At 52.1% G+C, this 17238-nt stretch overlaps 1 protein-coding gene across 1 annotated transcript in view; it reads left to right on the plus strand.

Annotated features, from left to right (window-relative positions):
- The first annotated feature begins 1077 nt into the window (after positions 1 to 1077).
- LOC133360900 (serine/threonine-protein kinase 25-like) overlaps positions 1078 to 17238 on the plus strand; it is a 31507-nt gene continuing 15346 nt past the window's right edge. Inside the window, exons 1-3 of the mRNA XM_061579776.1 lie at positions 1078 to 1460; positions 6056 to 6157; positions 11862 to 11990. Coding sequence (XP_061435760.1) covers positions 1428 to 1460; positions 6056 to 6157; positions 11862 to 11990 — 264 coding nt within the window. The 5' untranslated portion in view covers positions 1078 to 1427. The remainder of the gene's footprint in view (positions 1461 to 6055; positions 6158 to 11861; positions 11991 to 17238) is intronic.

Here is a 17238-nt window from a genome sequence, read left to right on the forward strand (position 1 = left end):
AAAGTAGGGCACTGATAAGGGGTTGACAGCCATGTTGAAGTCTCTACCCATAGACCCAATGTCAAAGTCTCCCATAGACTCCAATGTTGAAGTCTCCCATAGACTTCAATGTTAAAGTCTCCCATAGACTCCAATGTTGAAGTCTCCCATTAACTGCAATGTCAAAGTCTCTACCCATAGACTCCAATGTTGAAGTCTCCCATAGACTCCAATGTTAAAGTCTCCCATAGACTCCAATGTTAAAGTCTCCCATAGACTCCAATGTTGAAGTCTCCCATTAACTGCAATGTTGAAGTCTCTACCCATAGACTCCAATGTTAAAGTCTCCCATAGACTCCAATGTTAAAGTCTCCCATAGACTTCAATGTTAAAGTCTCCCATAGACTCCAATGTTAAAGTCTCCCATAGACCCCAATGTTAAAGTCTCCCATAGACTCCAATGTTGAAGTCTCCCATAGACTCCAATGTTAAAGTCTCCCATAGACTCCAATGTTAAAGTCTCCCATAGACTCCAATGTTGAAGTCTCCCATAGACCTCAATGTCAAAGTCTCCCATAGACCCCAATGTTAAAGTCTCCCATAGACTTCAATGTTAAAGTCTCCCATAGACTCCAATGTTAAAGTCTCCCATAGACTTCAATGTTAAAGTCTCCCATAGACTCAAATGTTAAAGTCTCCCATAGACTCCAATGTTAAAGTCTCCCATAGACTCCAATGTTAAAGTCTCCCATAGACTCCAATGTTGAAGTCTCCCATAGACTTCAATGTCAAAGTCTCCCATTAACTCCAATGTTGAAGTCTCCCATAGACTCCAATGTAACAAAATGTAGTTCTTGTCTACGTGTTTGTGTTTCTCTCCTCGTGATGGGACTTGATTAATTTGTCACAAAACGAACAATTTACTCATCAATTTGTGATGTTTTTTCCACAATTCCACCCCCCACCCACCCACCCATTGCAATGCATTGGCGGCACTACTTTCATCGCGGAGGGCGGCGGAAGGTTTGAGGGCGCGCGCGCGCGCTCGCCAGCGGACGCATCACCGCCCGCTGCTCCGCCCAACTTCAGAAACTATTTTCTTTAAAGGTTCTAAACACCGCGGGGCCAGTCGCGGTCAAGTTTCGCCGGCGTCTTCCCGTCGATAATTGTCGGATTTTAAACAAAAAAAACACCACGAAAATATTCCGTTGCCGGCTTCGTTCCCGCATCGACAGTCGCCTCGCGTTAATTTGCTTTTTTTTAAATATTCGCGGATTTATTTTAATCACCACCCTCGTCTCTCCAGCTCCCTTACGGCCTAGTTAACCCGGCGGGGAAAGCCTGCGCCTAGCCCCACCGGAAAAATAGGCGAGGCCGCTATCTTCCTTCGGGGTGGGGGTCCCGTCATAAAAAAAAAAAACCATTAAGTTAACAACAAGAACGGGGATATGGCGCTGCTGGCGAAAGCACTGAACGTGCAGGTGAGTGCTGTGTGCGCGCCTTTAATCGCTGTCGTTTTAATCCGTTACAATTTAGTTTAATTTAATAGTCGTGGAGTTCGGGTCGTTGGATTTCGGACTTCCGGGTTTTCCCCGCCACCCCCCGAGATTCCGGCTCCGGGAGTCGGAGCTCGTTGGGGTTGGCGCCTCCCGCGACAAATCCCGGAACGGATTCCCGTGAAGTGGATTCTTGGACAACATTTAAATTCTATGTTTCGTATTATCCGCAGTAGTGTGCTTTGAGAACTTAACAGGCGCCAATGTGTCTCCTTGCGAGATTCCCGGCTCTTCTCACGAACAGACGTGTATTTTACACATCGCATCAGCCTTCCACCAGCATTGGTTCAACACAACACTTCTCATCAGCAGCAGTCGGGCTGAGATTGAACCAATGTGGTGGTGGTGGTTGTGGTGGTGGTTGAACACAGGGTGGTGGTGGTGGTTGTGGTGGTGGTTGAACACAGGGTGGTGGTGGTGGTGGTGGTTGAACACAGGGTGGTGGTGGTGGTTGTGGTGGTGGTTGAACACAGTGTGGTGGTGGTGGTTGTTGAACACAGTGTGGTGGTTGTTGTTGAACACAGTGTGGTGGTGGTGGTTGTTGAACACAGTGTGGTGGTGGTGGTTGTTGAACACAGTGTGGTGGTGGTTGTTGTTGAACACAGTGTGGTGGTGGTTGTTGTTGAACCCAGTGTGGTGGTGGTGGTGGTTGTTGAACAGTGTGGTGGTGGTGGTTGTTGTTGAACCCAGTGTGGTGGTGGTGGTTGTTGTTGAACACAGTGTGGTGGTGGTTGTTGTTGAACACAGTGTGGTGGTGGTGGTGGTTGTTGAACAGTGTGGTGGTGGTGGTTGTTGTTGAACCCAGTGTGGTGGTGGTGGTGGTTGTTGAACACAGTGTGGTGGTGGTTGTTGAACACAGTGTGGTGGTGGTGGTGGTGGTTGTTGAACACAGTGTGGTGGTTGTTGTTGAACACAGTGTGGTGGTGGTGGTGGTAGATGTTGAACACAGTGTGGTGGTGGTGGTGGTTGAACACAGTGTGGTGGTGGTGGTTGTTGTTGAACACAGTGTGGTGGTGGTGGTTGTTGTTGAACACAGTGTGGTGGTGGTGGTTGTTGTTGAACACAGTGTGGTGGTGGTGGTGGTTGTTGAACACAGTGTGGTGGTGGTGGTAGATGTTGAACACAGTGTGGTGGGGGTGGTTGTTGTTGAACACAGTGTGGTGGTGGTGGTGGTTGTTGAACACAGTGTGGTGGTGGTGGTAGATGTTGAACACAGTGTGGTGGTGGTGGTTGTTGAACACAGTGTGGTGGTGGTGGTTGTTGTTGAACACAGTGTGGTGGTGGTGGTGGTTGTTGAACACAGTGTGGTGGTGGTGGTAGATGTTGAACACAGTGTGGTGGGGGTGGTTGTTGAACACAGTGTGGTGGTGGTGGTAGATGTTGAACACAGTGTGGTGGTGGTTGTTGTTGAACACAGTGTGGTGGTGGTGGTTGTTGTTGAACACAGTGTGGTGGTGGTGGTGGTTGTTGAACACAGTGTGGTGGTGGTGGTAGATGTTGAACACAGTGTGGTGGTGGTGGTTGTTGAACACAGTGTGGTGGTGGTGGTAGATGTTGAACACAGTGTGGTGGTGGTGGTTGTTGTTGAACACAGTGTGGTGGTGGCGGTTGTTGTTGAACACAGTGTGGTGGTGGTGGTAGATGTTGAACACAGTGTGGTGGTGGTGGTTGTTGTTGAACACAGTGTGGTGGTGGTGGTTGTTGTTGAACACAGTGTGGTGGTGGCGGTTGTTGTTGAACACAGTGTGGTGGTGGCGGTTGTTGTTGAACACAGTGTGGTGGTGGCGGTTGTTGTTGAACACAGTGTGGTGGTGGTGGTTGTTGTTGAACACAGTGTGGTGGTGGCGGTTGTTGTTGAACACAGTGTGGTGGTGGCGGTTGTTGTTGAACACAGTGTGGTGGTGGCGGTTGTTGTTGAACACAGTGTGGTGGTGGCGGTTGTTGTTGAACACAGTGTGGTGGTGGCGGTTGTTGTTGAACACAGTGTGGTGGTGGTGGTTGTTGTTGAACACAGTGTGGTGGTGGTGGTTGTTGTTGAACACAGTGTGGTGGTGGTGGTTGTTGTTGAACACAGTGTGGTGGTGGCGGTTGTTGTTGAACACAGTGTGGTGGTGGTGGTAGATGTTGAACACAGTGTGGTGGTGGTGGTTGTTGTTGAACACAGTGTGGTGGTGGTGGTTGTTGAACACAGTGTGGTGGTGGCGGTTGTTGTTGAACACAGTGTGGTGGTGGTGGTTGTTGTTGAACACAGTGTGGTGGTGGCGGTTGTTGTTGAACACAGTGTGGTGGTGGTGGTTGTTGTTGAACACAGTGTGGTGGTGGTGGTGGTTGTCGAACACAGTGTGGTGGTGGTGGTTGTTGTTGAACACAGTGTGGTGGTGGTGGTTGTTGTTGAACACAGTGTGGTGGTGGCGGTTGTTGTCGAACACAGTGTGGTGGTGGCGGTTGTTGTTGAACACAGTGTGGTGGTGGTTGTTGAACACAGTGTGGTGGTGGTGGTTGTTGAACACAGTGTGGTGGTGGCGGTTGTTGTTGAACACAGTGTGGTGGTGGTTGTTGAACACAGTGTGGTGGTGGTGGTTGTTGAACACAGTGTGGTGGTGGTGTTGAACACAGTGTGTGGTGGTGGTTGTTGAACACAGTGTGGTGGTGGTGGTTGTTGTTGAACACAGTGTGGTGGTGGTGGTTGTTGAACACAGTGTGGTGGTGGTGGTTGTCGAACACAGTGTGGTGGTGGTGGTGGTTGTTGAACACAGTGTGGTGGTGGCGGTTGTTGTTGAACACAGTGTGGTGGTGGTTGTTGAACACAGTGTGGTGGTGGTGGTTGTTGAACACAGTGTGGTGGTGGTGGTGGTTGTTGAACACAGTGTGGTGGTGGTGGTGGTTGTTGTTGAACACAGTGTGGTGGTGGTGGTTGTTGAACACAGTGTGGTGGTGGTGGTTGTTGAACACAGTGTGGTGGTGGTGGTTGTTGAACACAGTGTGGTGGTGGTGGTGGTTGTTGAACACAGTGTGGTGGTGGTGGTGGTTGTTGTTGAACACAGTGTGGTGGTGGTGGTGGTTGTTGAACACAGTGTGGTGGTGGTGGTGGTTGTTGAACACAGTGTGGTGGTGTTGTTGTTGAACACAGTGTGGTGGTGGTTGTTGAACACAGTGTGATGGTGGTTGTTGTTGTTGAACACATTTTGGTGGTGGTGGTGGTTGTTGAACACAGTGTGGTGGTGGTGGTTGTTGAACACAGTGTGGTGGTGGTGGTTGTTGAACACAGTGTGGTGGTGGTGGTTGTTGAACACAGTGTGGTGGTGGTTGTTGTTGAACACAGTGTGGTGGTGGTTGTTGTTGAACACAGTGTGGTGGTGGTTGTTGTTGAACACAGTGTGGTGGTAGTGGTGGTTGTTGAACACAGTGTGGTGGTGGTGGTTGTTGAACACAGTGTGGTGGTGGTGGTTGTTGAACACAGTGTGGTGGTGGTTGTTGTTGAACACAGTGTGGTGGTGGTTGTTGTTGAACACAGTGTGGTGGTGGTGGTGGTTGTTGAACACAGTGTGGTGGTGGTGGTTGTTGAACACTGTGTGGTGGTGGTTGTTGTTGAACACAGTGTGGTGGTTGTTGTTGAACACAGTGTGGTGGTTGTTGTTGAACACAGTGTGGTGGTGGTTGTTGAACACAGTGTGGTGGTGGTGGTGGTTGTTGAACACAGTGTGGTGGTGGTGGTGGTTGTTGAACAGTGTGGTGGTGGTGGTTGTTGAACACAGTGTGGTGGTGGTGGTTGTTGAACACTGTGGTGGTGGTTGTTGAACACAGTGTGGTGGTGGTGGTGGTTGTTGAACACAGTGTGGTGGTGGTGGTTGTTGAACAGTGTGGTGGTGGTGGTTGTTGAACACAGTGTGGTGGTGGTGGTTGTTGAACACTGTGGTGGTGGTTGTTGAACACAGTGTGGTGGTGGTGGTGGTTGTTGAACACAGTGTGGTGGTGGTGGTGGTTGTTGAACAGTGTGGTGGTGGTGGTTGTTGTTGAACACAGTGTGGTGGTGGTGGTGGTTGTTGAACACAGTGTGGTGGTGGTGGTTGTTGAACACAGTGTGGTGGTGGTGGTGGTTGTTGAACACAGTGTGGTGGTGGTTGTTGTTGAACACAGTGTGGTGGTGGTTGTTGTTGAACACAGTGTGGTGGTGGTTGTTGTTGAACACAGTATGGTGGTGGTGGTGGTTGTTGAACACAGTGTGGTGGTGGTTGTTGTTGAACACAGTGTGGTGGTGGTGGTGGTGGTTGTTGAACACAGTGTGGTGGTGGTGGTTGAACACAGTGTGGTGGTGGTGGTGGTTGTTGTTGAACACAGTGTGGTGGTGGTGGTTGTTGTTGAACACAGTGTGGTGGTGGTGGTGGTGATTGAACACAGTGTGGTGGTGGTGGTGGTTGAACACAGTGTGGTGGTGGTGGTTGAAAACAGTGTGGTGGTTGTTGTATTGTTGTGGTGTCTTTGTTGGGTGTCATTGTTGTGTTGTTGTTGTTTATTCGCAGAGGACCAAGGCAGACCCAGAGGAGTTGTTCACCAAGCAGGAGAGGATTGGCAAGGGCTCGTTTGGGAAGGTGTTCAAGGGCATCAACAATCACACGAAGGAGGCAAGGCGTCGTCATCACCATCATTGTGCTTGTGGTCACGCACGACGCCATCGTCACGGACAGTGTCATTGTCATCATCACACACAGTGTCATTGTCATCATCACACGCAGTGTCATTGTCATCATCACACACAGTGTCATTGTCATCATCACACACAGTGTCATTGTCATCATCACACGCAGTGTCATTGTCATCATCACACACAGTGTCATTGTCATCATCACACACAGTGTCATTGTCATCATCACACACAGTGTCATTGTCATCATCACACGCAGTGTCATTGTCATCATCACACGCAGTGTCATTGTCATCATCACACGCAGTGTCATTGTCATCATCACACACAGTGTCATTGTCATCATCACACACAGTGTCATTGTCATCATCACACACAGTGTCATTGTCATCATCACACGCAGTGTCATTGTCATCATCACACACAGTGTCATTGTCATCATCACACGCAGTGTCATTGTCATCATCACACACAGTGTTATTGTCATCATCACACACAGTGTCATTGTCATCATCACACGCAGTGTCATTGTCATCATCACACACAGTGTCATTGTCATCATCACACGCAGTGTCATTGTCATCATCACACGCAGTGTCATTGTCATCATCACACACAGTGTCATTGTCATCATCACACGCAGTGTCATTGTCATCATCACACGCAGTGTCATTGTCATCATCACACACAGTGTCATTGTCATCATCACACGCAGTGTCATTGTCATCATCACACACAGTGTCATTGTCATCATCACACACAGTATCATTGTCATCATCACACGCAGTGTCATTGTCATCATCACACACAGTGTCATTGTCATCATCACACACAGTATCATTGTCATCATCACACACAGTGTCATTGTCATCATCACACGCAGTGTCATTGTCATCATCACACACAGTGTCATTGTCATCATCACACGCAGTGTCATTGTCATCATCACACACAGTGTCATTGTCATCATCACACATAGTGTCATTGTCATCATCACACAGTGTCATTGTCATCATCACACGCAGTGTCATTGTCATCATCACACACAGTGTCATTGTCATCATCACACACAGTGTCATTGTCATCATCACACACAGTGTCATTGTCATCATCACACGCAGTGTCATTGTCATCATCACACACAGTGTCATTGTCATCATCACACACAGTGTCATTGTCATCATCACACACAGTGTCATTGTCATCATCACACACAGTGTCATTGTCATCATCACACGCAGTGTCATTGTCATCATCACACACAGTGTCATTGTCATCATCACACACAGTGTCATTGTCATCATCACACACAGTGTCATTGTCATCATCACAGGCAGTGTCATTGTCATCATCACACACAGTGTCATTGTCATCATCACACACAGTGTCATTGTCATCATCACACGCAGTGTCATTGTCATCATCACACACAGTGTCATTGTCATCATCACACACAGTGTCATTGTCATCATCACACACAGTGTCATTGTCATCATCACACACAGTGTCATTGTCATCATCACACGCAGTGTCATTGTCATCATCACACACAGTGTCATTGTCATCATCACACACAGTGTCATTGTCATCATCACACACAGTGTCATTGTCATCATCACACACAGTGTCATTGTCATCATCACACACAGTGTCATTGTCATCATCACACACAGTGTCATTGTCATCATCACACACAGTGTTATTGTCATCATCACACGCAGTGTCATTGTCATCATCACACGCAGTGTCATTGTCATCATCACACACAGTGTCATTGTCATCATCACACACAGTGTCATTGTCATCATCACACACAGTGTCATTGTCATCATCACACACAGTGTCATTGTCATCATCACACACAGTGTTATTGTCATCATCACACGCAGTGTCATTGTCATCATCACACACAGTGTCATTGTCATCATCACACACAGTGTCATTGTCATCATCACACACAGTGTCATTGTCATCATCACACACAGTGTCATTGTCATCATCACACACAGTGTCATTGTCATCATCACACACAGTGTCATTGTCATCATCACACACAGTGTCATTGTCATCATCACACACAGTATCATTGTCATCATCACACACAGTGTCATTGTCATCATCACACACAGTGTCATTGTCATCATCACACACAGTGTCATTGTCATCATCACACACAGTGTCATTGTCATCATCACACGCAGTGTCATTGTCATCATCACACACAGTGTCATTGTCATCATCACACACAGTGTCATTGTCATCATCACACACAGTGTCATTGTCATCATCACACACAGTGTCATTGTCATCATCACACACAGTGTCATTGTCATCATCACACGCAGTGTCATTGTCATCATCACACACAGTGTCATTGTCATCATCACACACAGTGTCATTGTCATCATCACACACAGTGTCATTGTCATCATCACACACAGTGTCATTGTCATCATCACACACAGTGTCATTGTCATCATCACACGCAGTGTCATTGTCATCATCACACACAGTGTCATTGTCATCATCACACACAGTGTCATTGTCATCATCACACACAGTGTCATTGTCATCATCACACACAGTATCATTGTCATCATCACACACAGTGTCATTGTCATCATCACACGCAGTGTCATTGTCATCATCACACACAGTGTCATTGTCATCATCACACACAGTGTCATTGTCATCATCACACACAGTGTCATTGTCATCATCACACACAGTGTCATTGTCATCATCACACACAGTGTCATTGTCATCATCACACGCAGTGTCATTGTCACCATCACACGCAGTGTCATTGTCATCATCACACACAGTGTCATTGTCATCATCACACACAGTGTCATTGTCATCATCACACACAGTGTCATTGTCATCATCACACGCAGTGTCATTGTCATCATCACACACAGTGTCATTGTCATCATCACACGCAGTGTCATTGTCATCATCACACGCAGTGTCATTGTCATCATCACACACAGTGTCATTGTCATCATCACACGCAGTGTCATTGTCATCATCGCACGCAGTGTCATTGTCATCATCACACGCAGTGTCATTGTCATCATCACACACAGTGTCATTGTCATCATCACACGCAGTGTCATTGTCATCATCACACACAGTGTCATTGTCATCATCACACACAGTGTCATTGTCATCATCACACAGTGTCATTGTCATCATCACACACAGTGTCATTGTCATCATCACACGCAGTGTCATTGTCATCATCACACGCAGTGTCATTGTCATCATCACACACAGTGTCATTGTCATCATCACACGCAGTGTCATTGTCATCATCACACGCAGTGTCATTGTCATCATCACACACAGTGTCATTGTCATCATCACACGCAGTGTCATTGTCATCATCACACACAGTGTCATTGTCATCATCACACACAGTGTCATTGTCATCATCACACACAGTGTCATTGTCATCATCACACACAGTATCATTGTCACACACGGTGTCATCATCACACACAGTGTCATTGTCATCATCACACACAGTGTCATCATCACACACGGTGTCATCATCACACACGGTGTCATCGTCACACACAGTGTCATTGTCATCGTCACACACAGCGTCATAAGCTGGTACAGGCCGTGTGAGTGTGTGGTTCGTGTGTATACGAGCATGTTTGTGTGTCTGTGTGTGTATGCTGAGGCTGCCGTGCCTCAAATATTGGAAGAGATCGCCCCCTGTGAGTGGCTGGCTGAGGTGCCATCTGTTGAGGAAGTACTTAAGACGATCCGGAGTCTGAAACCAGGAAAGGCACCGGGCAGAGATGATCTCCCAAGCGAAATGCTGAGGGAGGGTGGCGTTTGTGCACAGATTGCCCTATATGACATCATAACAACAGTCTGGACCGCTGGACGGGTACCGCAGGATTGGAAAGATGCCCTGGTGGTCCCCCTCTTTAAGAAGGGGGACCGCACAGACTGTAACAACTACAGGGGCATCTCACTCCTCAGTGTGCCGGGAAAGGTCCTGGCAAAGATTATTCAACATCGCCTTGCTAGGCACGCTGAGGAGAGGCTTGCGGAACCCCAATGCGATTTCAGGAAAGGGCGGTCCTGCACAGATGCCATATTTTCTGTCCGTCTGCTACAGCAGAAGTGTAGGAAATTCCAACAAGACCTACATCTCTGCTTTATTGACCTGGTCAAGGCCTATGATGCCATCAGTAGGCCTGGGCTCTGGGTTGTTCTTCGTGCTTTCGGAGTCCCTGACCCTCTGCTCACGATCATTAAGGACCTTCATGATGGTGAGCGGGCCCGGGTAAAACTACGTGGCCGGGAGTCGGAGCCTTTCCCTGTACACCTTGGGGTGCGACAGGGATGTCCTCTGGCTCCCACATTATTTAACATCTACTTCGACTGCGTAGTTCGTGAAGCCTTCAATAGCTGTACCGGGGGAATTTCCATTTGGTACAGATATAATGGGAGGCTGATCGACGCCCGGGTGCGATCAAGAGATGGCTCCCTATTGGTCAACCACGTTATGTATGCCAATGATTTGGTAATAGCTCCTCATTCAGAAGAGGAGTTGGAGACGCTGCTGCTGAGACTGGAGCGTGCCACTAAGAGGTGGGGCCTTACCATCAGCCCCACCAAAACTAAGCACCTGCCTGGGTATTTTGTACCATCGGACACTCCACCCCCACAACTCCCAATCGGTGATGGGGAAGTTGTGGAGAGAGTGGAGAGTTTCCCATACCTGGGCAGTGTGCTTATGACCGGCTCCAGTTCAACAGCAGAGGTCTCACTCCGAATCAGTCGAGCGGCAATATATTTTCATCGGTTGCGTAACGCTGTGTGGAAGCTACCTGGTCTGTCGCTCCGTACGAAGCTTCAGGTCTTCTCGGCCACGGTCATTCCCTTCCTTCTCTACGCTTGCGAAACGTGGACCCCCCTAATGGAGCATCTTCGCCGGTTGGAAACATTTAGGCTGGCCTGCCTACGATCCATCCTGGGTTTAACCAGGCTGGATTGTGTGAGGAGCTCACAAATCCTTGAAAGATCTGGGCAAAGTCCCATCGGCGAGCTCCTCCGGCAGGCAAGGCTGCGTTGGCTGGGTCATGTAGCCCGCATGCCCAGCCACCACATGCCTAAACAGCTTTTGTTCGGGCGGATCGAGGGGGCTAAACGGGCTCGGCACGGGCTAGAGAGAGATGGAGTGATGTGGTACAGGAGGACGTGGAGCTGAGTGGACTTGCTGATGACTGGTACCAGCGGTGTCTTGATCGGCCTCTGGAGGAGGCTCGTGAAGGACGCTACTGGGTAGTTGGAGGCAGTCGCCCTCCAACAACAACGGAGGGCGGAGGAGCGACGCTCACAACAACGAGCGAAGCGCCTTGTGGCTAAAGCACAGCAAGTTGGCACATTAGGGGGCACAGGTGGTGCATCAGCCAGTCATCTCGGTCAGTCGACCCGTGGCACCTGGGTCTGCCCCGTGACCTCCTGCCAGGTGCACTTGGCCTGGCACAAGCGTCGTGGTGACGTTACCGCCACTTAGTGGCGAATGGCGGTTGTTGTTGTTGTTGTTGTTGTTGTGTGTATGTGTGGTACAGGGTGTGTGTGTGTGTGTGGTACTTGCTTTGAGTGTGAGGCTATAAGGGGGCGTCTGTCTTTGTGACCCCCCCCCCCCGCCCCGCCAGGTGGTGGCCATCAAGATGATCGACCTGGAGGCGGCTGAGGATGAGATCGAGGACATCCAGCAGGAGATCACGGTGCTGAGTCAGTGCGACTCTCCCTTCGTCACGCGCTACCACGGCTCCTACCTCAAGGTGCACACGCACGTACACACGCACGTACACACGCACGTACACACGCACGTACACACGCACGTACACACGCACGTACACACGCACATACACACGCGCACACACATGTACACACACATACGCGCACGCACATACACACGCACGTACACACGCAACCACCTGGCACTCCGCTCGTTGTTGTGAGCGTCGCTCCTCTGCCCTCCGATATTGTTGGAGGGCGACTGCCTCCAACTGCCCAGTAGCGTCCTTCACGAGCCTCCTCCACAGAGGCCGATCTTGACACCGCTTGTACCGGTCATCGGTAAGTCCGCTCAGCTCCACGTCCTCCTGTACCACATCACTCCATCTCTCTTCTCTAGCCCGCGCCGCGCCCGTGTAGCCCCCTCTATCCGGCCAAACAAAAGCTGTTTAGGCATGCGGTGGCTGAGCATGCGGGCTCCATGACCCAGCCAACGCAGCCTTGCCTGCCGGAGGAGCTCACCGATGGGACTTTGTTCAGATCTCACACAATCCAGCATGGTTAAACCCAGGATGGATCGTAGGCAGGCCAGCCTAAATGTATCTAACCGGCGAAGATGCTCCATTAGGGGGGGTCCACGTTTTACAAGCGTAGAGTGACTGTGGCCGAGAAGACCTGAAGCTTCGTGTGGAGTGACAGACCAGGTAGCTTCCACACAGCGTTACGCAACCGATGTAAAGATAATGCTGCTCGACTATCGGAGTGAGATCTCTGCTGTCAAACCGGAGCTGTTCATGAGCACACTGCCCAGGTATGAGGAACTCTCCACTCACCACAACTGCCCCATCACCGATTCAGAGTTGTGGGGGTGCAGTGTTTTATGGTACAAAACACATTCCTGCGGAGGGAGCTGGTAGGAACGTTGGGTTGCTTGGTCAATTGCCAGCCCCACCCTCCTCACCCTCCCCTCCCCACCCAGCCCCTCCCCACCCAGCCCCTCCCCACCCAGCCCCTCCCCACCCTCTTCTCCCCACCCAGCCCCTCCCTCCCTCCCCACCCAGCCCCTCCCTGCACGTCGGACACAATAATCCCCTGTGGGCTGGTGTAACCAGGAGGTTCCTACTAATAATACCCAGGCAGGTGCTTAGTTTTGGTGGGGCTGATGGTAAGGCCCCACCTCTTAGTGGCACGCTCCAGGTTCAGCAGAAGCGCCTCCAAATCCTCCTCTGAGTGAGCAGCAATTACCAGATCATCAGCATACATAACATGGTTGACCAATAAGGAGCCATCGCTTGACTGCACCCAGGTATCGATCAGCCTCCCGTTGTATCTGTACCAGATGGAAATTCCTCCAGTACAGCCATCGAAGGCTTCACGAACTACGTGGTCGAAATAGACACACACACAGACACAAACAGACACGCACACACAGATTCACAGATACACACACACAGACACACAGACACAAAGACAAAGATCCCCCGTGTAGCCTTAACAAACTGTACGGGCAAGTGCTGTTAGCGAGCACCTATGAAGGCCGGAAGGGCACACGAGGGGGTGGGTGGCCAGCACCACGCCTAGCCGCCTTTGTCTCCCCAATGGCGATGTTTACTACACACCACTACACCAGGTACTCATTTGAGGCCAAGTTGACCTACGGGAGGCCCAGGACCGGTTCAGATAATCGTCACCGGTGGTGTTGGCCGTGAGCGGGAATTGAACTTGGGTGGCCAGGTTCGTAGCGCAGCGTAGCGCTAATCACTACACTACCGCTCACCACACACATACTCACGTATACACACGCAAACACAGGCACCTACACGCACGTATGCACACACACGCACGCACCTACACGCACGTACGCACGCGCACGCACATCCGGGCGGTCCCCGATTGTACGACGTTACGATGCCGTTCCCAGTCTCACACCGGGGAGGGAGATGCCCCGAAGTTGAGCTGCGAACCAGGAATTCTTCCCACCGGAGCCCCCTCCTGCAGTTCCAGACTGTGTCACACACTGGGCAGCCTTGCCAGAGCTCCTCCTGCAGTTCCAGACTGTGTCACACACAGGGCAGCCTTGCCAGAACTCCTTCTGCAGTTTCAGACTGTATCACACACAGGGCAGCCTTGCCGGAACTCCCTCCTGCAGTTCCAGACTGTGTCACACACAGGGCAGGCTTGCCGGAACTCCTGCGGTTCCAGACTGTGTCACACACTGGGCAGCCTTGCCGGAACTCCTGCGGTTCCAGACTGTGTCACACACAGGGCAGCCTTGCCGGAACTCCTGCGGTTCCAGACTGTGTCACACACAGGGCAGCCTTGCCGGAACTCCTGCGGTTCCAGACTGTGTCACACACTGGGCAGCCTTGCCGGAACTCCTGCGGTTCCAGACTGTGTCACACACAGGGCAGCCTTGGCGGAACTCCCTCCTGCAGTTCCAGACTGTGTCACACACAGGGCAGCCTTGGCGGAACTCCTCCTGCAGTTCCAGACTGTGTCACACACAGGGCAGCCTTGGCGGAACTCCCTCCTGCAGTTCCAGACTGTGTCACACACAGGGCAGCCTTGCCAGAGCTCCCTCCTGCAGTTCCAGACTGTGTCACACACAGGGCAGCCTTGCCAGAGCTCCCTCCTGCAGTTCCAGGCTGTGTCACACACAGGGCAGCCTTGCCGGAACCACTCCTGCAGTTCCAGACTGTGTCACACACAGGGCAGCCTTGGCGGAACTCCCTCCTGCAGTTCCAGACTGTGTCACACACAGGGCAGCCTTGGCGGAACTCCCTCCTGCAGTTCCAGACTGTGTCACACACAGGGCAGCCTTGCCAGAGCTCCCTCCTGCAGTTCCAGACTGTGTCACACACAGGGCAGCCTTGCCAGAGCTCCCTCCTGCAGTTCCAGGCTGTGTCACACACAGGGCAGCCTTGCCGGAACCACTCCTGCAGTTCCAGACTGTGTCACACACAGGGCAGCCTTGCCGGAACCCCTCCTGCAGTTCCAGACTGTGTCACACACAGGGCAGCCTTGCCGGAACTCCCTCCTGCAGTTCCAGACTGTGTCACACACAGGGCAGCCTTGCCGGAGCTCCCTCCTGCAGTTCCAGACTGTGTCACACACAGGGCAGCCTTGCCGGAGCTCCTCATGCAGTTCCAGACTGTGTCACACACAGGGCAGCCTTGCCGGAGCTCCCTCCTGCAGTTCCAGACTGTGTCACACACTGGGCAGCCTTGCCGGAGCTCCTCATGCAGTTCCAGACTGTGTCACACACAGGGCAGCCTTGCCGGAGCTCCCTCCTGCAGTTCCAGACTGTGTCACACACAGGGCAGCCTTGCCGGAGCTCCTCATGCAGTTCCAGACTGTGTCACACACAGGGCAGCCTTGCCGGAGCTCCTCATGCAGTTCCAGACTGTGTCACACACAGGGCAGCCTTGCCGGAGCTCCTCATGCAGTTCCAGACTGTGTCACACACAGGGCAGCCTTGCCGGAACTCCTCCTGCAGTTCCAGACTGTGTCACACACAGGGCAGCCTTGCCGGAACTCCCTCCTGCAGTTCCAGACTGTGTCACACACAGGGCAGCCTTGCCGGAGCTCCTCATGCAGTTCCAGACTGTGTCACACACAGGGCAGCCTTGCCAGAGCTCCCTCCTGCAGTTCCAGACTGTGTCACACACAGGGCAGCCTTGCCGGAACTCCTCATGCAGTTCCAGACTGTGTCACGCACTGGGCAGCCTTGCCAGAGCTCCCTCCTGCAGTTCCAGACTGTGTCACACACAGGGCAGCCTTGCCGGAGCTCCTCCTGCAGTTTCAGGCTGTGTCACACACTGGGCAGCCTTGCCGGAACTCCCTCCTGCAGTTCCAGACTGTGTCACACACAGGGCAGCCTTGCCGGAACTCCTCATGCAGTTCCAGACTGTGTCACACACTGGGCAGCCTTACCGGAACTCCTCCTGCAGTTCCAGGCTGTGTCACACACAGGGCAGCCTTGCCGGAACTCCTCATGCAGTTCCAGACTGTGTCACACACAGGGCAGCCTTGCCGGAACTCCTCCTGCAGTTTCAGGCTGTGTCACACACTGGGCAGCCTTGCCGGAACCCCTCCTGCAGTTCCAGACTGTGTCACACACAGGGCAGCCTTGCCGGAACCCCTCCTGCAGTTCCAGACTGTGTCACACACAGGGCAGCCTTGCCGGAACCCCTCCTGCAGTTCCAGACTGTGTCACACACAGGGCAGCCTTGCCGGAACCCCTCCTGCAGTTCCAGACTGTGTCACACACAGGGCAGCCTTGCCGGAGCTCCCTCCTGCAGTTCCAGACTGTGTCACACACTGGGCAGCCTTGCCGGAGCTCCTCATGCAGTTCCAGACTGTGTCACACACTGGGCAGCCTTGCCGGAGCTCCTCATGCAGTTCCAGACTGTGTCACACACTGGGCAGCCTTGCCGGAGCTCCCTCCTGCAGTTCCAGACTGTGTCACACACTGGGCAGCCTTGCCGGAACTCCCTCCTGCAGTTCCAGACTGTGTCACACACTGGGCAGCCTTGCCGGAACTCTCTCCTGCAGTTCCAGACTGTGTCACACACAGGGCAGCCTTGCCGGAACTCCCTCCTGCAGTTCCAGACTGTGTCACACACAGGGCAGCCTTGCCGGAATTCCTCCTGCAGTTCCAGACTGTGTCACACACAGGGCAGCCTTGCCGGAACTCCCTCCTGCAGTTCCAGACTGTGTCACACACAGGGCAGCCTTGCCGGAATTCCTCCTGCAGTTCCAGACTGTGTCACACACAGGGCAGCCTTGCCGGAGCTCCTCATGCAGTTCCAGACTGTGTCACACACAGGGCAGCCTTGCCGGAACTCCCTCCTGCAGTTCCAGACTGTGTCACACACAGGGCAGCCTTGCCGGAGCTCCTCATGCAGTTCCAGACTGTGTCACACACAGGGCAGCCTTGCCAGAGCTCCCTCCTGCAGTTCCAGACTGTGTCACACACAGGGCAGCCTTGCCGGAACTCCTCATGCAGTTCCAGACTGTGTCACGCACTGGGCAGCCTTGCCAGAGCTCCCTCCTGCAGTTCCAGACTGTGTCACACACAGGGCAGCCTTGCCGGAGCTCCTCATGCAGTTCCAGACTGTGTCACACACAGGGCAGCCTTGCCGGAACTCCTCCTGCAGTTCCAGACTGTGTCACACACAGGGCAGCCTTGCCGGAACTCCCTCCTGCAGTTCCAGACTGTGTCACACACAGGGCAGCCTTGCCGGAGCTCCTCATGCAGTTCCAGACTGTGTCACACACAGGGCAGCCTTG

This window comes from Lethenteron reissneri, chromosome 70 (assembly GCF_015708825.2).
Source record: "Lethenteron reissneri isolate LAM-NWPU_2019-01 chromosome 70, ASM1570882v1, whole genome shotgun sequence".
NCBI lineage: Eukaryota > Metazoa > Chordata > Hyperoartia > Petromyzontiformes > Petromyzontidae > Lethenteron > Lethenteron reissneri.